The sequence below is a fragment of the Cydia amplana genome, chromosome 17 (genome assembly GCF_948474715.1).
Source record: "Cydia amplana chromosome 17, ilCydAmpl1.1, whole genome shotgun sequence".
NCBI classification, from domain to species: Eukaryota; Metazoa; Arthropoda; class Insecta; order Lepidoptera; family Tortricidae; genus Cydia; species Cydia amplana.
The window spans coordinates 11,639,844-11,666,650 of record NC_086085.1 but is presented as its reverse complement, the minus strand read 5'-3'; the positions used below and the strand labels follow the sequence as shown (position 1 = coordinate 11,666,650).

The following is a 26,807-nucleotide window of genomic DNA, read 5'->3' as shown; positions in this document are numbered from 1 at the left end:
TGGCTCCATCAGTCGAGGAACGTTCTTGACGAGACAAAGTAATTGTTTGGCGCGTCGCCAGTGATGTTATGCTGATCGCTTGTCATGCAACAGCGAATCGAAGGCTCGTCAAAACCAGAGTATTGTGCTCTCCGACTACTAGTAGACAATACGGGTCTTGGATCTACAGTTACGCGGGTCATCATGAGTAATCTATTCGCAAGTGCTTGTTGAGGAATGGGAATATACAGCCAGCTCCGCCACACGCTGGAGCCGCTGCCCGTGACAGCTGGAAACTCTTCCGCGAGTCTTTCTTGTGGAATTTAAATGCGAACTTTTCAAACTATTTTCGACGAGTTATGCTTTTGGGGCATGTAGAGAAGTATTTGTTTATTGCACTGCCAAAACCCATTATAAAGTACCTATAAGGCAGTGTGTCAGTTAAGATGGCGTGGTCCTTAGAAAGCCTCTAGAAGGATTCCTATAATTTTTAAAGTTTCTGCATACTCAAAGCTACCGTCTTCACTTTAGGTTGTTGGGGAGCCAAGACGATGCATCTCGATTTATTAACTGATCAGGGGGCCTAGCCAAGGTGCCAATCGTTTGCGCTATAATAACGAAACGCTTTCTGTCTCTCTATCACATATTATTGCGATAGAGAGACAAATAGTGTTTTGTTGTTGTAGCGCATACGATTGGCCTCTTGGCTAGGCGCACCCAGATCTACACAACGCTCGAGGCAGTCGATTTTTTTAGTTCAACTAGTCGAGGTACATATTACCTATTCATAATTGACCGAAGCGTAGCGAAGGTCTACGTTTTGACTCGGGCATTTTGCTTTTGTATGTCCGGATGTTCTCCTCTACAGGTCGCAATTCTTAACCGATTTTCGTGCAATTTTGTGACCGAATTCTATGACTAAATAAATTTTTTTTGTCGATCCGGTTTTTCAAAATGGCGGAGTCGTGATAGCTCCCGCCTAAACAATTAGGCGTATCGGTATCATAAGAGTTTTTTCTTTTTGAGATATGTTTATAGATTAAATGGCCAAAAATTCAGAAAATTTGTATCGCTGGTTTTGGCGGTATTTAGATATTTAGTTTTTACTTGAGAATAAGTAGCTAAATTTCGTCAGCTTTAGTAAGAACTATAATGGCGTATTTTGCAAACGTTCGCTTTTTTTGTTTGCATGGCAGGTCCCTGGTTCCATCCCCAGTAATTGTATACTGCTACATAACTTTTTGTATTTTTTTATACTTAAATTTCGTATAGTTGTTTTTTATTTTATTTTTTTTTATTTTGAAAAAATTAAAAATTACGTAATTTTTATTTATCAAGCGCGGGTTAAGCGTATTCGTTTAATTTTTGTTTGTAGCTTTATGTAGTTTTAAATTTTTTGTTTATATTATATGTACTATACCTATATTTTAATAAATATTTTTGCCATACATTTATTCAGTTTTAAGCTCTGCTCGCGAGGTCTACAGCTCACAGAGCCACTAGTTAGTAGGTAGGTACGGCAAAGGACCGTTTTAACACAGCCATATTTTATTTTATTTATTTACATAAGGAGATCCAACAGCTAACTAAATGACAATGGAATCTTAAATAGATATATATATATATATGTATGTATAGAGCCAATTACAGGAACTCACAAATAGATATGTAATAAAAACATATACTTAAGTAACACGCGTCACATACACACGGACACACCCACACACACACATTGCATACATGAAAGAGATAAGACTTAATCCAAAACTAAACAGAACTAACAACAATCACTTACATAAGCCAAACCTACTACCGGTGACAGGACAGCATGGTAATTGTATTGCAATAGTGTAAAAACTAAGAACAAAATAAAGATTGGATACTACATATACAAAGCACTCACTTACGAGATAAGAATTCAAAATGCCTAATTGAAACACATTTCCGTCAATTTGCGCCTCATGGAGGGAATGTCGCAATTAAATACCTATATCAATTGCGACGTATATCCTATTATACTTAAAATGCGCCTTGAACACAACACTTTTCCTACCAATCTAACTAAAGAATAAGAATATCTAAAATGGCTTTATTCAATCGCTTAAATTTGTGAAACTGAATAAATATATAAATTTGTGAAAACCTGCTTTTCAACAATGGTCTCATCACAAGTATTTTTATTAATATAAAAAAAACCGGCCAAGTGCGAGTCGGACTCGCGTTCCAAGGGTTCCATACATTAAGTCCGACTCACGCTTGACTGCACATTTCTAACAGGTTTTCCTGTCATCTATAGGTTAAGAACTATATTTCAGTTTCAGTTTCAGTTTCATTTATTTTGTTAAACATAGGTAACATGAAAGATGGTAGATACATTAATTTATACATTTGATCTCTATGTTTTACCCTCTATGCAGGTGTACAAAATTGTCTCGTGCGGTTATCAAATAAACGCATGCTTATGTCCAAAAAAAACCTACCTACCTGAAAGCATAGTCATACATTAACATTAATACTACTACAAATTTCACTTAAAATACAAGTTACAGACTGAAATATTAACAATATCAATATATGTCTTACAATTATAATATAAAATTTAAATACACTGTCAATAGAAAAAAATACATTTAGATGTCAATAATCAATACAAATATTGGTGTTTATGTATTTCAATTCAGTAAATTTTTGTGTTTTAGTTTAACCCTTTTCAAAAAATATTAAAGTAATAACATTATATTGTGTATTTTTTCAAAATTTTAGACAAGCTTAGTAGTTCCGGAGATAAAGGGGGGGACAGACGGACAGACAGACGCACGAGTGATCCTATAAGGGTTCCGTTTTTTCCTTTTGAGGTACGGAACCCTAAAAATAAGATAAAACAGTTGCAGTGTGTTTAACACATTCACATTGATGTTTCTTCGCGTAGGTAGTTATTTCTCATGTTAAGTACATCGCACATCTTCAAACTCGCGCTCGCAAGAAAAACTTCCCCGTCCGTAAAGTAACCGTAAATTGATATTGCATTGCAGGCATTGCAGCAACTATTATGCTCTTGTAAGTCCTAGATTCAAGTTAGTAAGACAGTACCTACTGCAGGCTTGTTACGAGACTTACGAGTTTACGAGATAGCCCTCAGTTGCGGAAAACTTTATTATATCGACGTCTAACTTAAATAAAAATCTCGATAGCAGCCGAGAATTTAAACTTTCGATGGGAACGGGATATTGCTTGGGTTTTTTCTTATCAACACATAATTACATAACTTCGCGTTGTTTAGAGTAAATTGCGTTAAGTTGCCTGTGTAATGTAAATATATAGGTAATCGGTTAAACGATAAATATCGTAGCGCAGACTAATTGTTGCGATTATATTTGAGTTGTGTTTGCATATTTTATTTAAACTTACATTGAAGAATGGATGAGGATCGGAGCGTACGTAGGCCGCCTAGCAAGAGGACGTCCTGTCGGACGCCCCAGGCGGCCTAGCCAAGGTGACGATGGCTTGCGCTTCACCATCCAATCGCTTTGTGTCTCTCTATATCTCTTCCATATTAGTGCGACAGTGACAGTTGCATTTTGATCGCTCCGGAGCGTAAGCGATTGTCACGTTGGCTACGCGGCCAGGCCAGGTATCACTGGAGCGACATGGTAGTGGCGAAACAGGGAGCCGATTTTTGAAATTCGACCGCTCGATTTCGTGTATTTCGTTCAGTAATATTTCCACTACTAAGCATGTAAATTCTACTAATAGAATTGAAAACGAGTGGTTAATACCACTAGATTCCCAATTTCTATCGCTCATATTTCAAAAATCAGCATTTCGCCGTTTTCCTCCGATTTTCGAGTGACGAAATCGAGCGATCGAAATCGAGCGATCGAAATTCAAAAATCGGCCCCCTGCGCGAACTTTAAGTCAACAATTGGCGACAAGTCGCACAGGACCGAGAAAAGTGGCGCTGTCTTGTGTCGGAGGCCAAGTCTCATTTTGGGTCGCTGAGCCAACCGAGTAAGTAAGTATGGTACGGAACTTTAAAAACATTCTCGAAAAAGCAATGCCGTGCCACACATCCATTGACTAAAAGCACTTAACCGATTCATTAACACTCGAAGCGGGGAACGTCCTAGGTATTTGCAAACAGAAACAAATGGCCGACCTACATGCTTGTTCCGATTTGTTCTACATACTAGCAACTCCACTGACTATCTGTAGACTTTATGTCGTTGTAATAGGGTTTACAAATGTTCAATGAACTTTGTTGGTTCGCGCTGGAGCGCTGGCGATTGGCCATCGGAGCCTAAGCCTCTTGTTAGGGCAGCTGCAGTGGATCATCCCTCAAATTTCCATCGAGTAACATGGACAGTTCGATAAAACTTTATAAAGGCAAATTAACATAAATTAATTGAATGTGGATACTACTCGCGTATACTAATTATCGACATAGTTCATAAGTAAATGTTCTAATGGTAATACGGTAAAATTTTCACGAATTATTTAGTACCAATCGTGCTTGTTAGATTATTACCAAAAAATATAGAACTTATTACTTCTTGATAACAGTACCCATTACATGTATATTTTTGGACTCTTTATTTGCACTCCTGCATTTTGTTTAAATATAATAATATATGTATTCTGATATAAAGCAAAATAGAACATTTTGTTCATCAGCTCATCTACAAACTCAACTATTAATTTTTCCAAGACCGTACCTAATCAGAGATACCTGGAGTTAGACCAAGAAAAGTCTGCAACGATTTTGATAGTTCACGCAGTGCAAGTGTTATTTTAAACGTCAAACTTCTATGACATTATGACAAAGTAGGGTTTGCTCCCGGTACTGAGTTTGTATGGCGAGAACCGAGTATTCCCGGGAATTCCCGGTTCTCTCCATACAAACTCAGTACCGGGAGCAATCCCTATGACAAACAAAAGAACACTTGCGCTGCGTATTTTATCAAAATAGTTGCACACTTTTCTTGTATAACTATTTACTTTCAATTTCGCATCTACTCATCAAATAAATACATGGTGTCTCTGACCGGCTTTAAATCCAGGGCTTGATTTTACTCGCTAAACTGAGCTACTTTTACTATGGGACCAACTCTAAAATCGGGGAAAAATTTTTGGCTTTCCATAGAAAACGTCGACATCTGATCAGCCAAAATGTATGAAAAAGTAAAAAAAAAATTCGGGATTTCGGGGTTCGTGCCATAATAAAAGTAGCTCAGTTTAGCGAGTAGAATCGAGCCCTGGATTTAAAGCCCCATGGTCAGAGACACCCTGTATAATTATACATTTCTTTATCTGCATATTTAACGTTTTGATTAGTCTCTTTAGCCTCAAGCCGCCGTCCCGCAGCTCGTATTTCGTCACCGAGGACAATTCAGCTTCGTTAGCTTACTTCGCGTTCAGTTAAATTCTCAGAATACTTGTTTAAACAGAGCTCAACTCATCGCAAACGATTCTTCGTTTTTAGCATTACGCTGGGATACACTTAAGAGCAATGAAATCAGATCACTTTGTATAGAAATTTCTATAAATAACCTCTGCACAAATAAACTAAGTATACCATATACTAAGTCTGGCCATCCAACGAGGTAACGCTGCCAGTCTTCTGGGCATCATAACACATGACAGCGACCTGGGGAGCAGTTTTAATTTATAAGTATATTTGTAAGATTATTTTAAATTTTATATTGCAAGTAGTTTAGTTTTATTGTTTAATTTGTATTTTTATGTCCCAATAAAAAATGGAATTAAGTATACCATTTAAAATTTTAATGTAATCGATTTCTGTGGGACCATACTTCCTGAATTATCAAACTTTCTCCTTTTTGGCCGTTGTTCAGTACAAACTTCTATTACATATTACAGACTGTCTAATCAAGACCTGTCATTTTTGATACGCTAAATACATTTTATTTTAGCAGATAGTTCATATAAAATTATGTAAAATTACAAGCCAGTCATAAGATTCACAATTTGTCAAAAATCAACGTGGATCGGCCACCCTGTCATTAAAACGTCCAAATTGGGCCCCCGAGCCTACCATAAGCTACGTAATAAACACAAATTAACCACAACAACTGTCAACTAAAACGCGCACAAGCGTACAGTCGAGGACATGAAAACCGGCAGTCGCTCGCCAGTGTATAATTATGTGTACCTACACATCCCGAAATGTACTCGCGAATGGATAATTACGGTAAACGGTCCATTTCTCCCAGCCATGTAATTCCCTTTATCCCCCTAACCAGTGGAACTCTGAGCTAAACTACCCTAGCAGCTAAGCGGCATCAAAATGTACACTTACACTGGTTATAGTAGATTAGTCTACACAGTACACACGGTGTGCGATTGTAACACGTTTGTACCGTGCAACGTGGTCACCCGAAAGGGATGTTTACGCTTCGTATTGATAGAAGGATTTTAGCATTTTTGTGGATGGCGGTCTTGTGTTAATGCGACGCGTTGACTTGTTAAAATGGCAATGCATAATTAATTGGGTGTTTATGTATTCCAAGTCAGTAAAATTTTGTATTCTAGCTTAACCCTTTTCAAAAAAATATTAAAGTAATAACATTTAAGTGAAAATTAATACTCGTATACACAGTCTCAATAGCAGAGGCCATATTTTCATATATGTGTCGGCGGCAGATCGTAAAATCGGGCATATTGAGATATTCCTAGGCATATAATAAATAAAAAAAAAAAATATTATGGAACGCCGCCATTTCATGATTACACATACCTAATTATATGCATTAATTATTGGTTACTGAATTAAAGGCTTAAAACCCATGAAACGTTATTTAAACGTGTTGAACACGACCTTTTTAATGGCCACTTTATTAAATTAACCTGTAGGTATGGCCAGGTACTTGTACAGGAAAAAAGCACATTATTAAATCAAAGGGTTCCGAAGGGACCAACCCTATTATTTAAGACTGCTCCCCTGTTTGTCATCTTTTTGTTTATCTGTTTTATCTTTAAATATATACACCAACATTATTTACTCTCTTCTATTTCAGTTACTAAAATTATAAATTAACTGTGTACTTGTATTTGCCCATTACCTTTTCATGAATAGAAAACTTTTTGTGAATTACAAACAAGAAATAAGTATTTATTTGTACATAATAGGTGCTAACTGCGTATAAAATAAAACTAAAAATCAGTTCATTATAAATCTACAAAATGATCGCATTTATTGCTATTTGCTGACTATCGGGACACCGGCATACATACGGCAGAGATAATTTATCTAACCGCTTTCATAAATCGGTTAAAAATGTTAATATCGATTTACGAAAAATTTCAAGGCAAATAAGTTGTATTTTAACAAACATCCCATAGAAAAAAACTGTAATGAAACTAAAACATAATAAGATTAAGAACCTATTCCTGCGTCCCGTAGAAAAAAGTACAATTGAAAATTTTGTTCTTTAATCTACGAAATTGATATTGATAGTATTCAAAAAATGTGTGTATACTTACAAGTTTTTACGAGTATAGATCACGAGTATAGATTTAAAAGTAACTGTGGTCATTTAGTTACAAAAAGGTAGGTCCTTATGCCCATATGCTAGTTTTGCCATTGCCACCACATGATATAAAAATACAATATGTAAGTACGAAACAATCACATCGAAATTTATAAAATGACCGCATTTGCCGATAATCGGGACGCCGGCAAACATACGGCCAAGATAATTTATGTAGCGGCTGTTTTCACAACTCCGTTAAATAATGTTGTCAGTAATCTGCTTGTTTGAACTGCATTAATTAGTTCGCATTAACTTTGGAATAAATGCGCGGACAAATTAAATACGGCTCCATTATGTTTTCAAATTGACGGAATGTTTTTACAGACAGTATTTTGTAATTGTTATTTCAGCGGATTCATAATGCATGAACGTAATTGCATTGACGTGTCATGTAAAGTTTAAACTAGAGTCTGTTCGGAAAGAGAAGATTCGTGGAATGTATTGGGCCCCATAGGTACATTCCACGACTCTTCTCTTTCCGCACAGACACTATGAGGGTTCGAAAATAGGTACGAAATGCGTCGCGGAAACGCAGGCAGTGCGTTTTCTCTTGGCTTGGTAAGATTTGGTAGGCCGTGCTTTTAAAGTGTTTCAATTCTTGACTCAACCCCATTTAGACTAAATCTTTGTAAGACTATTTGTAGTTTAAACTTAGCAATATGTATCGAATGTTGCATTACTGGACTATAATCGTTTCCCTACAACTTTAAAGTAAAACAAAAATTTTAATGCCAATTTCAACCTTACCTAAATGTTAGATTTATTTGTACCACGAATAGAGTGAAAGTCTAACGCTGCTAGCTTTTCTCGCATCACTGAGTTTTTCTGTGATTTTAAATACAAATATTTTTAGGTTCGTACCTAACATACCTACGTTTCACTTCGTTACACTCCATCAAATTTAAAACGAAACGATGTCTACATCGATGCTATTTTGTATTCCATCAAAAAATCGGAGATATAAATAAATAAATAAACAGTATTTAAAGAAAATTATTTATGCTTTCATGAAAACTGGTACACACGATATGATTAAACGGAAAAAATTTGAAATAAATGTCCCAAATTATTAGGACTTAGTTTAAAATTATGGAATGCGACGATGCACTTTTTAGGGTTCCGTAGCCAAATGGCAAAAAACGTAACCCTTATGGATTCTTCATGTCTGTCTGTCTGTCCGTCTGTCCGTCCGTATGTTACAGCCACTTTTTTCCGAAACTATAAGAACTATACTGTTGAAACTTTGTTAGTAGATGTATTCTGTGAACCGCATTAAGATTTTCACATAAAAAAAACAATACATTTTGGGGGTTCTTCATACTTAAAACTGAAACTCAAAAAAATTTTTTTCATCAAACCCATACGTGTGGGGTATATGAATAGGTCTTCAAAAATGATATTGAGGTTTCTAATATCATTTTTTTCTAAACTGAATAGTTTGCGCGAGAGACACTTCCAAAGTGGTAAAATGTGTGCCCCCCCCCCCCCCCTGTAACTTCTAAAATAAGAGAATGATAAAAGTAAAAAAAATATATGATGTACATTACCATGCAAACTTCCACAGAAAATTGGTTTGAACGAGATCTAGTAAGTAGTTTTATTTTAATACGTCATAAATCCCCTAAATACGGAACCCTTCATGGGCGAGTCCGACTCGCACTTGGCCGCTTTTTTATTCTTAGTTTGTTTTATTTCCTGAAATATTTTATTTAACTACATCTGCCACTGACTGTACAACTGAACTTCAATTAAAACGTTACGATACCATCTGTATTTTCCATCCAATCTATTGTTTTTTAAACTCCAACCAACCTTGTATCTAGTTAAAAAACAGCTTCCACTATCGAATTACCGCGTGAAAAATCTAATTCGGAACGTACACAGAATACGGGTTGGACTCAAAGGTATTTAAACTGAAATGTGCCGTGCACGAGTAACAACACGTCGAGGTGATTCAAAAGGTCGTATGTCCACACGAGCCTCATATGTGTTTAAGGCTTTTGGGATTAAGAAGGTTGTTACACTACTGACCTCTCGCCCCGGTCGTCCGCAACGATTTCACGTCACGGGGACCTATTCTGGTGAAGTTATGGGAGAGGTTTTTTATGGAGTTTGGAAGTTTCTCGATTCAGCTTGGAGATATTTAATGAAAATAATTGGTGGTCTTTTGACTGTTAAAGTTAGGTTTTTTACAAATATTGTAAGATATTTTCTTCACCTACTTTTAAGTTTTTTGTGAAAATGTAATACCATTTACCGTAGGTACAATACAAATGTAATAAACCAGTAGAGTTCGCATTATATTTTTCAACCGCAGAACATATATAAAAGCCCTACGTTAAATAGCTGAACTAGAAATCGATTGCAACTAGTTCCAGAATCCCTCAGATAGTGACAAAGCGCGGTGACCTCCCTCGCAACGTTTTTCACATGCCGCCTGCCCGGACCGAAATACCTACCTGCTAAATCTTTAACCTATCTGACCTTTTCACCTACATTTTTAAAGGTGTAAACATTTCAACGATAGCTTAGTTCGGAAGTTGTTTGAGCTTTTCGTTATAAACTTTGCAAGTTTATTTGAACTTTTGATCTACATAGGTACAGTCAGTATCAAAGGTAACGGATCGGACTACGCGTCAAAACTATTTAAACTTAAATGCGTGCGCCATGCACGAGTAACAGTAAAAGTATCTACAATTTTTTAATTATTTAGAAAACAAACAGCCTTTTAAAAATATGTCATACAAAAATGAACTCTACTAATAACTTAGGAAAAACAGATATAATACTGTCTTTGGTTACCGCGATAGTTAATCATGAATTAACCCTATGCATATTTACGGATCATATGTATTACTGTCGCGTATAGTGAATTTACAATACAAACTGACGTTTCCGACCCTTTACAGCGTTAATGTTCAACGGGAGATTAATGTCATTGTCATATGATTCAAATAATAAATAGATCTTTTTGTAACGCCCTGCGTGTATAATAAACATTTAATCATTATGTAAATATTTTTTTGACAAAATATACAATCGGAATTTTTATCATAAGCTACGAAAATCTAATAAAAAAATAACATTTTATGAGAGAGTCAGCAAATATTTTTATTCAATTATGTAACATCGTTCCAACCCGTATGTCGATCAAGTAAAAGCGATTAGAAAGCTACACGATTAGATATATCAAAATGCATCATTAAACGGTTAAAAGGCCCGCACCGCCGCCGGCCGATATCTGTCTATGCTCTTGGAAAAGAGGGTAATTTCTCTCGTAGCTATTATCGGGAACAGAAGACTGATTGGTATTGTTTAGAATTTACCACGAGCGGGCCAATTATGTAATATTGGCTACCGCAAACAAAAGACGTGATTGACTGAGGCCTTATTTTCAAAAATACGTAAGACCACATGTCAGATCTAATATTAGACGGAAATGTATACTGATGACCTGTTTTAAGAGTAAACATTGAAATTTAGATCAAGAATTCACTTAAGAACTAACCAACACAAAACAAAAAATCTGTTTGTAAACACATATTTTTTCAAAATGGTGCTTGTGAGGATTAAGACTATTATTGTTTATCTACATTCAGCTGTACTTATAAAAATATATTTTTGATTTAATCCTTTTTTTAAGTAGGTAGCTAAAGCGTCGTTTACCAAAAGTATCTAAACTAGAAACATTTTCTACTGTAGCAACAGTAAGCAAGATGCAAGCAAGCGTTGCAGTAGCGTAAGTGTTGTTAAAGTAAGAAGTGCTTCTGGTTTTCATAGAAAATTGCCATTTTAAAAATTACTCCGCTTTCGAAGTTGCCTCAATGTACCTTATTTATAAACATTTATTCGTATCACCGATAGAAACAAAAAGTCTACATTGGTCGCGCTATTCACGCCCATTTTATATAAGCTTGTAATGCGCTGATCACAGGTACGCTCAATCGCCACACCCTAACACCTTAAACGTTCTGAAAACTGATGCGTAATGATCACTCTAATGCCCTGTCCGTGTTCACATTGTTTACAGAATCGCGAGCAAATATAGTCGGTAGCCAATGTATCTTGATCCCCTGATGTATAAAAAACGAATATTTTGGAACACTTGGCCTTCGTTAAATTTGGTACAATCTAATTAAATTTCACATAAATAGGGTAATGAATTACACTAGTTACTTAAAACGCCCGTACGTGACGTGTGATAGTGGCCTTGTAACCTATTCTCTGAATAAATTGTTTTAGTTTGACAGATTAGATTAGATTATCTCAGCTGAAGCTCAAAACTTATCATAAAATGTTCAAATGTTTAAGTTTCTGCATAATGAAAAGGGCCATGATATTATGGCCGTACAGTGGGCCATATTTTCTAAGGCAATTTACGAGCTGGTATTGGGTAAGTCAATGGAATGACGTGCTCGATCGTTTCGTGCGCTGAATTCGATACAAATTAAATTACAGTCATCCTGCATAATGGCTCGTCGTCATGATTCGTGACGTCACTAATGTTGTAAACGCTTAGTTTTATAGGCTTTTAGAATAATGTAAATTAAGCTTAAGTGGGACTGGGCGGGACATGTCTGCCGCATGCACCCTGAAAGGTGGGCCAAAATGGTTACCGAGTGGGACCCACGGAACACCATCGATGGTGCAGGCCGGGGTTCAGGCAGACCAAAGAGGAGATGGCGGGACGACTTGAACGCATTTTATCCGGATTGGCGGGAAAATGCAAACGACAGGGTTGGGTGGAGGAAGGGAGGGGAGGCCTTTGCCCAGCAGTGGACACTAAACCAGGCTAACAAAAAAAAAAAGGTTTAGTAATTCACCATCGAGTTTGTATCAATAGTCAGAATTTCATTTGCGTCAGAACAAGTTAATGTCAATTCATTACATTAAATCCAGTTACTTTCAATCCTGAAGGCTTAAATCAATCCGGTTAGTATTTAAAAACTAAACCATTTTATATATAGAATAAAACATGAGGTAGACATATTCTTATCACAATTTTTGCTATTTCTCATCGCTTTGCGAGGAGTGTAGTGTAGGTACTCATACTTTTTTTTATTTTGTTATCATATTGACCACCAATACGTGCGAGCGAGATGCTCTAATATTGATTTATTAAAATGTGATAAAGTATCAAGACATATAGATGGTCAACCAAATCTTGTCAGTAAAAAGGCGCGAAATTCAAATTTTCTATGGGACGATATCCCTTCGCGCCTACATTTTTTTAAAGCCGCCTTTTTCTACTGACAAGATTTGGTTGACCCAGTATAGGTATGAATAAAATCCAGTAAGTCGAACCGAAAACTCTTATAATATCGATTCAAAAATATTTTAAACCACACGTTCTCCCCCAAGAGATTTCCACAACCATAATTCACAAGTCATCATTCACAATTCTTTACGCGTTCCTAACAAAAATCAGCGTCTTCTGCATTGATATATTTGAAGGAAAATAAAAAAGGAAAAACGTTTTTTTACATCGCAGGTGCATAAAATAGGTCACATAAAAAACCAATGACGAAAACGGATTGGAAATGGTTGGAGAATTCTGCATAGTGCTAGAGCAAACCGTGCGGCTGGTTTTCAGGCAAGTGGGACCCTAGATAATACCAAGACCAAGTGATAGTGGGACCAAGAGGCCAATTCCAATTCAGATTGTGATACCAAAATGATATCTAAATAATGTCAGTCGCACAAAACAAGCAAAATGCACGCGTAACTAACATCATTTCAGTAGATAATTTGATGTCACAATGTAAGTTTGAGTTGGTTTGGTTTTTAGGGTTCCGTAGCCAAATGGCAAAAAACGGAACCCTTATAGATTCGTCATGTCTGTCTGTCTGTCCATCTGTCCGTCTGTCTGTCCGTCCGTATGTCACAGCCACTTTTCTCCGAAACTATAAGAACTATACTGTTGAAACTTGGTAAGTAGATGTATTCTGTGAACCGCATTAAGATTTTCACACAAAAATAGAAAACAAACAATAATTTTTTGGGGTTCCCCATACTTCGAACTGAAACTCAAAAATTTTTTTTTCATCAAACCCATACGTGTGGGGTATCTATGGATAGGTCTTCAAAAATGATATTGAGGTTTCTAATATCATTTTTTTCTAAACTGAATAGTTTGCGCGAGAGACACTTCCAAAGTGGTAAAATGTGTGTCCCCCCCCCTGTAACTTCTAAAATAAGAGAAAGATAAAACTAAAAAAAATATATGATGTACATTACCATGTAAACTTCCACCGAAAATTGGTTTGAACGAGATCTAGTAAGTAGTTTTTTTTTATACGTCATAAATCGCCTAAATACGGAACCCTTCATGGGCGAGTCCGACTCGCACTTGGCCGCTTTTTGGTTTTGGTTTGATAGAAAGTACATAGAAACATACTGCCGTATTCGAACTTCAAGATATTCACAAGAGACGAGACGTTCGAGATGCATTCTAGATACGTTATAGTTTAGATTTCAACTAGTTCTCTTTTGCAGCGCAATTCGGGTAACTAATGTCACTTTTACTATAGATCGTGTTAGATATCTATTAGATGTGAATTAGATCTCTAAGTAATATCTTCTGGAAATCGTTCAAGAGTATCTCCAGAATCGCGGAAATGTCAAATTTGACAGGTTAGATCTTAAACATATCGTTATCGTATCTTGGCGATGTCTAAAAGATATCTAATAGATGTCTATTACAAAATCCGAATCGGGCCCATATACTTGCAATTTGGACGATATGAAAGTTATGAAACGCCTTATTGCCTCAAAACCTCCTTCAAAAAAACTAACTGACCTCTAATCGATACAAACATATCTCTGCTCTTTTTTTTATTAGGGTTCCGTAGCCAAATGGCAAAAAACGGAACCCTTATAGATTCGTCATGTCTGTCTGTCTGTCAGTCTGTCCGTCTGTCCGTCTGTCCGTCTGTCCGTCTGTCTGTCCGTCCGTATGTCACAGCCACTTTTCTCCGAAACTATAAGAACTATACTGTTGAAACTTGGTAAGTAGATGTATTCTGTGAACCGCATTAAGATTTTCACACAAAAATAGAAAAAAAAACAATAAATTTTTGGGGTTCCCCATACTTCGAACTGAAACTCAAAATTTTTTTTTTTCATCATACCCATACGTGTGGGGTATCTATGGATAGGTCTTCAAAAATGATATTGAGGTTTCTAATATCATTTTTTTCTAAACTGTAACTTCTAAAATAAGAGAATGATAAAACTAAAAAAAATATATGATGTACATTACCATGTAAACTTCCACCGAAAATTGGTTTGAACGAGATCTAGTAAGTAGTTTTTTTTTATACGTCATAAATCGCCTAAATACGGAACCCTTCATGGGCGAGTCCGACTCGCACTTGGCCGCTTTTTACATTATAAAGAAAGTCTCCAGAAAAATGGGAAATGAATATACTACACAGTATTATTTTTAGAGTTACCAAGAAAAACTGAACATATTACACTAGATTAAAGCAACGTTGTTCGAAGAATTATAAAATGTTAAAACAACATTTTAACTAAAATTTAAAAGTAAACATGCAGCAAAAAACTGGGTCATATTGAGTTGCATCGCAACCAAACCTGAACTACGTAATTACGGCAGGCAAATAATTAATTTCTCCCGGTTAAGCCCGCAGTTTCGACAAACAAAATATGTGGCGGCCGGTACCCTTACCATGAAAATACCCCAGCCGTAGATGCCAGAGTCTGCATCGACTCGCAGTACATCTCGCTCGCACCAATATAACTTATAACATATACGAGTGAGAGACAGAGTGAGTGAGTTTACCCAGTCGCGCGTTAAACTCCTAGTAAGGATACAGGTCCAGGGCTGCCAAAAACCGGTTTAAACCGGATTTTATGACGGACAAGCTTACTTTGACGAAAATTTCGGGTACATTGTTACTCTCCTGTTAATTAAAGTATACGCATCGTATCAATCTGGGTTGGGGTTGAGTTTCCAACATACAGTGTAGGGTGATGTTTTAACAACAACCAATTATCGTTAAAAATGTGAGGGAAACGAGTTTTTTAAACATAATAAGACTGTTGACCTATTTTACCACTAATAAATTTGTACGAGTACCTTAAGTGACTCGCTCGCTATCTGCTGTTAAAAGTAGGTATCTATTGCATGCAAAATATAATTAACTAACGATCCGCCCCGGCTTCGCACGGGTTAACAAATTATACATAAACCTTCCTTTTGACTCACTCTATCTATTAAAAAAAACCGCGTCAAAATCCGTTGCGTAGTTTTAAAGATCTAAGCATACATACAGACAGGCAGACAGACAGCGGTAAGCGACTTTGTTTTATACTATGTAGTGATAATAACATGAGGTATAAGAATATACTTACTATCGTTTACCTGGCCGAATAATACAGGGTTTTTTTTTTTTTCATTTGCGCAAAGCAATGATAGAAACAGGGTCCCTTTTTTCCCATAAAGTTTTAAGTCATAATGTACTGTTTTTCATATTATCATTAGTCCTAAAACTGAAACCGTTAACTTTTCAGGATTTTTTAAGTTTATCCTATAGATAGATTAGGTTAGGTTAGGTTTGTTTTATGGCAATCCTGAAAAGTGACGCGTTTCTGAACCAAATAAATTATGACTAACATAACGAGGCAAACAATACATTATGACTTAAAACTTTTTAGGAAACAATAGGGACCCGATATAAACAAATACAGGAAATCAATTATAATTATGTGACAACCCTGACTGTCGCTTCCGGTGTTACCGACTTTATTCAACTGTCTACAAGTGGAATTAAAATGTTTTAAGCGCCAACAATATGTAGCCGGCAACCGCGTCAAATTATTAAAGTTCCTCCACAACTTCGCGGACACCTATAAAAGTTGCGAAACAGAGAAATTATTAAACCGTCAAAAGCATAAAGTTCCTGTTTAGTTCACATCATCGCGTTCAGCTCCGAAAACATCGGTTAACATTACCAAACCTTATATGGACCGGACACTATCATGAATAATGACATTACTTTGAAGGAATGACGTTTTTAGTGATAGTGTAGGGATTGTCATGAAGGAATGACGGCAAGTAATGAAGTTTATTTAAATAATTTCCGTCAGTATTGGAGTTATGTCAAAGTAATGATTCTAGAAATGATATTACTACTGACAATGAATTTATTACGGATGATGAAATAAAAAAAAAAACAGAAAGAATGACGGACGATAATGAAGTTATAAAACATTTTTAATATTTTTGAAGTAATGACAAAATAATGACATTATACTGATAGTGAGTGAAGCGCATCATTCTAATCCCTCAATCCGTCATTTAAAGTACGTAACAAGAAGGTTTTATACTAACAAGAGTTATTACTGGCATTAAGTCAATAAGTGAAGTATATACCTACTCTATTGTCATTGGTTTAAAGTTTATTTTCACTTGACTCTGAATAAAAAAGGAAAACATGCAGAATGCGACGCCCAAAGAAAATCTCTGTCCCTTTCTAAAAGTTGCCATACAGAATTTTAAATAATATTTTTTTACTATGGAAATTTGAGCCGTGGCAAAATGCCGGGATGGTGCTAGGACGATGATGGTCACTCTAATATATGTAGTTTGTGCGGAAAGTGAAGAGTCGTGGAATGTATGGGGCCCAATACATTTCACGACTCTATAGAAAGACGGAGTTCTCCCTCGACCGATTAGAGTCTAACCGAAGTTTATTAAGAAATTTTAATAGAAGTCAAAATCTTTAACTTGGCTCGTAATTTCCGAGAAACTCATTTAAAACCATTGCATAGGAACACTTCCGGAGGAAAGCATTTAGCAGAAATTTTATGTCGGCCTTAAATTTATGACCGGGCCTTCTCAGCGCCTGCAGCAGATAATAAAATATCTCCTCCGACGCAGACCACGTGTTAATTCCTGGGAATTCAATAAGTTCCCAAATAATGGGTATATCCGCGCCAATGGCACTCGAGTCCGCCTTGACAAGACAAAGAAATTGTCTGGCTCTCAGCCAACCGGCGAACCAGCTCCTTGGAACAGTCAAATCGGAGATAATAGTCAAAACAATCGCGACTTTAACATCTAGAGCATAAAGGTCTGATAAAAAAAATATCAGATAGCCCGATGCGCTGAAATGCCTAACCGATCAAAGATTACTCCTGGACAAAAGTCACATTCAAAAGGTAGGCTTCAATTTTAAATTGCAGAAGTTTTCTATTGACTTTAGGTAGAATGGCAAAGGCAGCGTTAGACTGAACGGGCAAACGTATGTTGGTATTCTTGGAGAGGTGCCGAGATAGTTGCGAACGATTACTTTTTAGGTCGGCTCCAAACATATTTTATAGGTTATGAGAAAGTATTTTCACGAATTGTATAGGAGGCCTGTTTAAGAGTTGTTCTTCTGTAATGCTCGATGTTATATTGATATGCCCACGGTGTAATGCTGACAATATCATAGGGCCGCTTTGCTAATTGACGTCTGAATTGCAGTTTTTATAATACAGTTTTTATAGTACCGGACGTTTGTATTTTAGTTTTTTTTTTTTTGGGTAGTTCCATTTCATAAGTTTGACGATAAACAGGAAATCCCACCTCACCCCGTAGTCCCTCGTAATTGGGGTGAGATGGGATTTCATACAAAGGTGATTTTGGAAGATTGTTGGATCGATTTTTGCTATTATGAGTATTACTATTTAATAATTAATGCGATAGATCCATTTTAAATTGGAATACATTATTTTTGTAGCAGTAGCCTTAAAATCCCATCTCACTCCCCTTTCACCCCTTCTCTCCCCATTCATAACCCAACTCTCCCAGCGAACCCTACTCACCCCATTTTACGGTATATCATTTCAATAATCATAATGACCTTAGACACCATTGCATTTTCAGACATGTTTGAAATAGTTTTCGACTTGTACAAAAAGTTTGTTTTCACTTAGGTATATTAAACACATAAAAAAACTATATTAAACATACCCTTACCAACCATGCTTTCTATACTATATGCAAATAAAAGCGCAGACTCATTGCACGTAAGTCTCGACGCCATTAATTTTGATTTAAACTTGATTTGGTTTTATTTATTACCCTACTGATAGTCATTACATTAGCACTTAGCAATGAATTAGAGGATTGAATACTTTTTCTAAAATAGCGTGATGTAAAATGTTGATAGTATTGTATAATAAACGGTTCGGGTAAGAATGAGTCTAATTGGCATTATTGATTTTGTGAATGAATTGTGGAAAGCAATGCCAGTGGTTAGATAAGTATAAAACTAATTACAGAAACGATTAAAAATATCCTAACAAAACATAGAACCGAATGTTTGTCTGAAGCAGATCGCTCTTTAGCGATAAGATTAAAAGCAAACTAAATAAAATTAAATTACAAAAACTTACTATGCCATTTAATCTCCTTAAATATATTTAGCCAAATGCTGAAGTTAATGCTAAAAAACCTGTATAACTTGAAGCTCAGCGACAAGTGCCAGCCAGCCAATGCTGAAGTTACAGCAATGTTGTAGTAGGCCATAAAGATAACCTCATCTTCTGATCGGCTAACCAACACTTTGTAGATATTTAAAACTGCCGCATAATAATATTGTACATACTGTAAATTAGTTCCTCAAGTATCCAAAAATATGGTGAAAGTGATATCAGTGAAGATCAGTGTTATAGTAGTGAAGTAAAATGATAATAGTGACTTTAAAGTGCAGTGTTTTAGTGCGAATTTAGAACAGCCAGCAACTAAAACCATAAAAAAAAAACAAAATAAAAGTTACAATAAGACAGCAAAAGTAATTCCATTTCTACTGTAAAGCTGTTGAAATTGCCGATTGTGTTGCATTTAATTATAAATTTGTGATTTGTAACATTTCCTTTGAGAGTGTCATGTTAAAATTGCCTATTTCAGTCTCTTAAATTTAGACCCCTCGTTTTAAATTAAGTGAAGACATTTTCGCGATAAAATTCCATTACGTATTAATTAGCCTTTACGATGTTTTACGAATGAATTGATATATCTTTCAAACAACTAAGTACTATATTTTGTGCTTTGCGGCTGCGATCATAGTTCAGTGAACTTAAAAATACACCCGCGAGTATTACGGTTGCCAGTTTACACTGAATTTACGATACAGTTCCAACTAATGTAATCAAATATTATTATTGCCGTATAAACTTTCTCTGGCGGGACTTGAGCGCAAATGCGACTCTATTGAATTACATCTAAAACATAACCGTATCACCACTTTTTATGAAAAAAAAAAGCCAACGATGAGCCAACGTTCCTAGAGTTAGACCAAGCTAAGTTGGCGGCGATTTTGATAGCACAGACTGTGCAAGTGTTATTTTAAACGTCATAATTTCATAGAAATTTTAACAGAAACAGTGTTCAACATGCTCTTATCACCCTATGCTGAACATAGGCCACTCGTCCGAGCTAACATCATGCAAAAGTGACCCACAATCGGTGGCGTAGCTAGGCGTGGGCGAAGTTGGCCGTCGCCCACGGCCTCGCGGCCCAATTGGGGCCTCGTGCGAGACCCCTTTGGGTACAGTGAAAGAAAAGGGCCTCGCAGATGCGACTTCGCCCACGGCTAGATTACTTGTAGTTCGCGCTACGCCACTGCCCACAATCATCTGAATATCGTACATCTATCGATCTAAAAGTTACCGGGCGCTTCTTACATAAGAAAGAAACAAACAAACATTAAAAACAAGTGAAGGTAAAGTCGTCGTTCCCAATTGCCTAGTAATTCAGAACGCGATGTACAAAAACAATTCGTCGTGTGAGGAATTACCTGCCGCTACGCAGTGGGTCAAGGCCCGACCCCTTACATTTCTAGGGGTTAAATTTATAGCCGTACTATTTCTATTTTTATCGGTTTTTATTTACCTCGTTTCAACTTTACGAAACGATATTACAAGATTAGTCTATTTCAATATGATTGAATGGTTGTTCGTATGTACAGAGTTTTTGTGAAGTAATTAATAAAAATAATCAGCATCACAAGTATGTATATAGTTTGATATATTCAAATTGGGGTATAAATATCCCTAAGTATCACTGTAATCCACAAAAGGATTTAGACCCAAACATGTTAAGCTATATACTTATTTTTAAATGACACAATTTCAAACCTGTATATCGTTTGTTGACCTAAGTACGTTTAAGTAACCTTTACAAGTATTTAAGGCCCAATTACGTTTTTGTAAAAGTAAATGATTAGGTTACACACAATAGGTACCTAAGAGGCCCTCTGCCCACTTTGTCCCTACCACCCCACTTGACTTTACTTGTGGGACGCTATGATAATACGCGTTGACCCATAAGTACTCTCTTTGTCTGTTAGAATCACAAGAAAAAAAAAACAAATGAACGTTAATTTGTTTTTTTTTTTAAGAGAAAGGACTACGACTGTACTATAAATACACACAAGTCCCCGCATATCTTTAGACGCCAATAAATGTATCCATCAAAAAAAGTTGAATGTGAATCATAGAGTATGTTCATGATTTAAGCAGAGCACTGACGCTCCTTGCGCCTTTTGTCGCAGCAGCTGTATTTTGTGAGTTCTTGCGAAGAAAGTGGGACCGTAAAGGTTGTAACGATGTAGGGGCAAGAGGGGTTGCCTTACAATTCTTCTGCGCCCGTGGGCAGATTGTAGCTTTGCTTTATTCCCTTTTCGGTGATTTTAACTACTAGAATTAACTCATCATCACATCATCATCATTCATCATATCAGCCCTTTATCGCCCACTGCTGAGCATAGGCCTCTCTTCTAGTACGCCACTTGTCCCGGTCCTGAGCTAATCTCATCCAGAAGTGACCCACAATCTTCCGGATGTCGTCCGCCCAACGAGCCAAACGGACCCCAGGCGCTTCTGTCATCCGAAAACGGCCACCACTCTGTTAACATTTTAGTCCACCGGCTATCACTCTGCCTAGCAACATAAAATGCCTAGAATTAACTAGCTTCATAGAAAATAATCTCACTTACCGAGATCCTCAGCATCTTCGCTCCACTCTCCAGTCCCGAGCACGAGCGCCGCCGACACCAGCACCAGCACCACGTGGCGGGTCAACGTCCTCAAAACTCCCATCTTCACTGCACACACTAATCCCCCATCTTGTTTATCCTGGGTACACGGCCATTTTGTTTTATTTTTCTTTTGTGTCTTTGATACGTCGTTTTTGGTACTATTTATAGCTACGTATACACTTATAGTTATTAGATATTCAATTTTAAAAATTCTAGCATTTATGCGTCCGTCTTCTATTATAATTACATGTTTTAGACTTTGTTGTGTTGCCTTACACTATTGTTTTATTTATTTTATTTACACACGAAGTAACTAAAGAGTCCGGATTTAGTTTATCGCGGCAACTTTTTGATTAATTTTGTATTATAGTCATGATCAAACTCTTTTTCACTTAATTATTTCAAACGTTAACATTATATTTCCAACTACACAGGCTTTTAATTAGTATAACTAGATTAAACTTTAATTACCTACTTCCTGAAGCACATCCGTTTTACTAGTAATATTACTCCGCGCTATTAAATTAATAAAACCGGATTTGCTGTATCAAACTCGAGTAGAATGTTAGAATAATATGTAATCGTCTTAACATTAAGTACCGCGCAGTTTTGTATCACGCACGAGCCGTTCGGGACTGGGTTAATATCGCTTTGAATTATTCAGGAGTGTTTTAGCCACGCCGTCGGCACCTGGAACAGAGTGAGGGCGTCATTTCTTTTGAAACACAAACGGGAACGACACACGGTTGGAATATAATAAACTCAATGGTGAAGGAAATTCGGGACAATTATAAAAACTTTTTTGAAGGAAGTTAGTGTAAGGCCTGAGTGGACGCTCGAAGCGGAGCGTTCGGCGGGGCGTGCAGCGTGGCGTCGGGCTCACAAGTGATTTGAGCAGCGTGCACTAAGGCCGCTTGCATTTGTTTAACATGCACGCCGCACGCCCCGCCCCGCTGCACGCCCAACTTGAGCGTCCACTCAGGCCTTACATTTAGAGTAACGGATAAAGGTAATCGTTTTGTTATTCTGTCCTAAGCTAAAATGTATCTGAATAACAAAATAACTTGAAAATTAATTTTCAGATTTAGGCTTGAAGGTAGATACAATGTTTTTGTTATTATTCAAATATTGAAATGACGAAATGAATTGAAACCGAAAAACCTATAGAAACATGAATTGATTCTCCTTCCAAAAGTTCCTTAAATTGTTCCCTATTTCAATTCAGCGAACGACAAAGTACTTAATAAGAAGCTATTTCGCGAAAAGCTTAAGAATATACGTCATGTATTTTACCTTGAACATAATATTAACTATATAGGACCTATTATTTTAGGAATATAACTGTGCAGGTAAATACTGAAGACATATTATCTTGTCTTTCTATTTAGGCTTTTTTTCCATTCGTTTGTTTTCCCGAGCAATCTATCAAATAAGTTTACTGAAATAATAACTCCTGTCGTCGAAAAACTTCTTTTCTATTCTTGTTTTATGCTTCAAGTAACTTTTGTTGGCTTGTTGTATTTGTACTATAATCATTAAATTACGTATTTAATTTAATGCCTTGTTTTGTATATGTATAATTGTATATATGTAGAAATAATAGATAAGTAGAGTTGAAGAAAAGAGACTAATAAAAAGAGTGTTTGTAAGAAGACCAAGTTACCGTCAATAAATTATTTTGTGATACACTTTTAAGTACATCTAAACTAAAGACTTGTAATCAGTTTAAAGTGTTTGTGTTTTTCCATCGAGGAGTTTATTTGGCTACCTTCCGACTGCATCATCAGATCAGATCAGCTTGATGTTAACATATTATTGCATTGTCATCGGAATTACGCAAATACCTACTCCAAATTTCAACTGAATCATTCACCGGGAAGTAGCTCGAATTTAAGTTACAAGATTTGTAGCTCACACATTTATGTACCTACACGGATTGATGTTGTTATTTCTTCTTACAATGTATTTTTTTTAACTTGGAAATCACTAACCAAGATCAATTCAAAAGTTGGTTAAAAACATGCAATACTTCTTCGAGCTATCAGAGGTAAAACAAAGAAACATCTTCGTAAACAAAAGGAAATTTCTTTTTCCTGTTTCATTTCAGGAACATGTTTCACCGTTTCACTTGTCAATCATGATTACCACTAGAAAGGAGCAAATCAATATGTACGTGGCGTGTGCACGTAATAAACAAATAATCTTGAAGATCCTTTTATTAGGATCCTGCTACCCGGATTTCCGGAACTTTAACATGGCAAACTTGTGCGAGATTTTTTTTTGTTTTTTCGCCCAATGCGAGTAATCTTGTATTTAATATTGATAGCTTAAGTATTATGCAATGCACTAACGTCGAAGTATGCAGCCAATGAAGAATTAGTCTTGAAATGCGTTTAAACATTCCTTAATCTACACCCGGAACGGAACGGGATAGTCTTATGTATCTTTCAGTAGGAGTAGCGGAGAAAGCGCTATTAAATATTGTTTGTCCTTGTCACAGTTTCACTTTTTTTTATTCCCCACCATAAATTAGTATGGATTATGGTAAGCAACAAATAAATTCGACCATTGTGTCGCATTGACTATGTTTTGTCCCTCACGGACGCACGCGTATACCACATCTAAGTGTAAGGCCTGAGTGGACGCTCGAGTTGGGTGTGCAACGGGGCGGGGCGTGCGGCGTGCATGTTAAACAAATGCAAGCGTATAGGAGCGGCCTTAGTGCACGCTGCTCAAATTACTTGGGAGCCCGACGCCACGCTGCACGCCCCGCCAAACGATCCGCTTCGAGCGTCCACTCAGGCCTTACACTAAGTGTAAGGCCTGAGTGGACGCTCGAGTTGGGCGTGCAGCGGGGCGGGGCGTGCGGCGTGCATATTAAACAAATGCAAGCGTATAGTAGTGCACGCTGCTCAAATTACTCCTGACCCCGACGCCACGCTGCACGCCCCGCCGAACGCTCCGCTCCGAGCGTCCACTCAGGCCTTACACTTAGGATCCTACCATCTATGTACTAAAAGCAACTACCGAACAGCGTTATGCTCTACGAGCACACTTCTGACGTTAGCGAACTCATCATAAATTTGATGAAAGCCATTTTTTTAAAGGAGAAGGATATATACTAGCCTCTTCCCGCGTCTTCGTCTGCGTTAAAGTCATTATACTGCTCTCGTCCCACTTAGGACCCATTGTACTGAACTGTCACCCATTTAGAGAAAGCATTTCGATATAAACATAACTTGGTGAAAAATGTCAAAATATATGTTGCTGCCCGGATTTTTGACATTCGTGGCAGCAATGCAGTCGGCAGTAATATTGCTGCAGTAATTCTACTGTATAAATCTGAACGCTACCTTTATCTATACCTACAGCTGGCAACCAAACTTAAATCTCCAGTGAAAACTAAAAGTTGAGCCGCAAAAGGTCATCCGTATTAATTCGAATAACGTCATATAAAGTTATTACTTAAGCCCCTTAGCGAGTAAATCTGGACACAAGTTGGTCACTGAATATTTACTATGATATCGGATTTCCTTCGGGAGAACTATCGGTCACGAGAATACACACGAACACGTACCGATTTATTTATTGATATAATTTAGAAACTCGTCGGGTCGGTAGACAGAAGCAAACTAACTCTATTCCCAAAAGGCTTTTTATTATTACCATAATTACTGATAAGCCGTGTGGTGGCCGGGTTTAGAATAGCGCCAACCCTCACATAGGATAAGGGTGTCGTACGAGGCGACTAAGTCCACAAATGAAGCAAGAAGGTATTTTCCTGCAGCTGACCTGTCTCCACACGTATTGGCTCGCCTATCCTGTGGGATAAGACAGTGAAGCCGAGAGGGTAATGCAGGTGCTGGGCATCCTTGCGTTTCCTTAATTTCGTCCCAGGCGGTGTAATAGGATATTTCTCCGATTTTACACCATAATTAAATCGTCTGCATTAGACGCTAAGGTCAATGATGAATTACTGATCAGGGCGCCTAGCCATGATGACAATCACTCTTTCATATTAGTGCGATACAAGCAGATAGCGTTTCGTTTCGATTCTCTGCGAGAATTGTCATCTTAGCTAGGCTCCTATGTAACGGTTTGCTATAAAACCTCGTTTGCGCTCGGCGCTTTGTGCTGGCCGGTTGCAAAAAAAACATTACATTTTAAAATTTCCTTCAGGAATCTGTGAATCTGTCACATGAAAAATATGGTGAAGGTTGGTCTCGTATTTTCGCAAATTTTCATTGATATATATTAAATGTAAAATACTAACCTTGATTGAATACCTTTAGATCACAAGTTGTTGTGTTCACAAGCTTTTATTATGTTGTGTACATTTCCCCGGATCGGGTAAGTGTTGTGAATCTTTAATCTAAGTTTCTTATGGGAATAATTTTACGTTGTATTCTTTCATACTGTTAACTAATCTGTTCTTTTCTGACTGCTTCATCCGTGAACACTAAAGAAATGCTAAAAGGTTAACTTTCCTGATATTTCTTTCCTTGCGGGCCGGATGACGCAGTCACCGTTGTGTGCATATTCTAATAAGACCAATATTGCTAGGGATCAAGTCTGGGGTTGACTCTGAAAACCCACTAGCCTGCACTACCCCGGGTTGCGCTATGCGCATGCTCCACAATCTGGAGGGTCTCCATTCCGAGCTGAGGATCCTGGACCACAGTGCGGAGCTATCTTAGAATACTCTGGACCTGCGACTGCGATGCCTGCTTTGTTCAGCGGAGCCATCTACAACTAGCCGCCTGCGATGTAGAGTCCCAGGAAAGTGCCTCCTATTAAAGACTTGTTTCATTATTTCATTCTTGCCGGCTCAGTTATACGGACTCACGGCCCTAACTAACTTATTGTAATTTTAAATACCTAATATTAATTAACTTTTCTAAATTAAACTTTCATTTCCTTCCTACCTCTTTCCAACTTTCATTTCCTTCCTACCTCTTTCCTACATTCATTTCCTTCCTACCTCTTTCCAACCCTAACTGCGACGCTAAACGTCACACCTATTGATAAGTAAATCATGTCATTTTGTGTTTTTACAATTAATATTTTACCGTGGAAGCTTTCTCTATACATATTATTAAAAACAATCAACGTACCTACTATTATTAATCCAATAAATCACGTTTGGTAGACTCTTAAAGAACACAATGTATGCGGATACATTATACCTATTTAAAAAATATCCGGAAACAATTTCATCAACAATTAA

The 26,807-nt window shown here is 37.0% G+C and overlaps 1 protein-coding gene across 1 annotated transcript in view; it reads right to left on the bottom strand.

Moving 5' to 3' along the window:
* The window catches only part of LOC134655967 (hemicentin-1-like), a 230,413-nt gene extending 208,698 nt beyond the window's left edge, over window positions 1-21,715 (bottom strand). Inside the window, exon 1 of the mRNA XM_063511482.1 lies at window positions 21,539-21,715. Coding sequence (XP_063367552.1) covers window positions 21,539-21,641 — 103 coding nt within the window. The 5' untranslated portion in view covers window positions 21,642-21,715. The remainder of the gene's footprint in view (window positions 1-21,538) is intronic.
* Window positions 21,716-26,807: the final 5,092 nt, after the last annotated feature.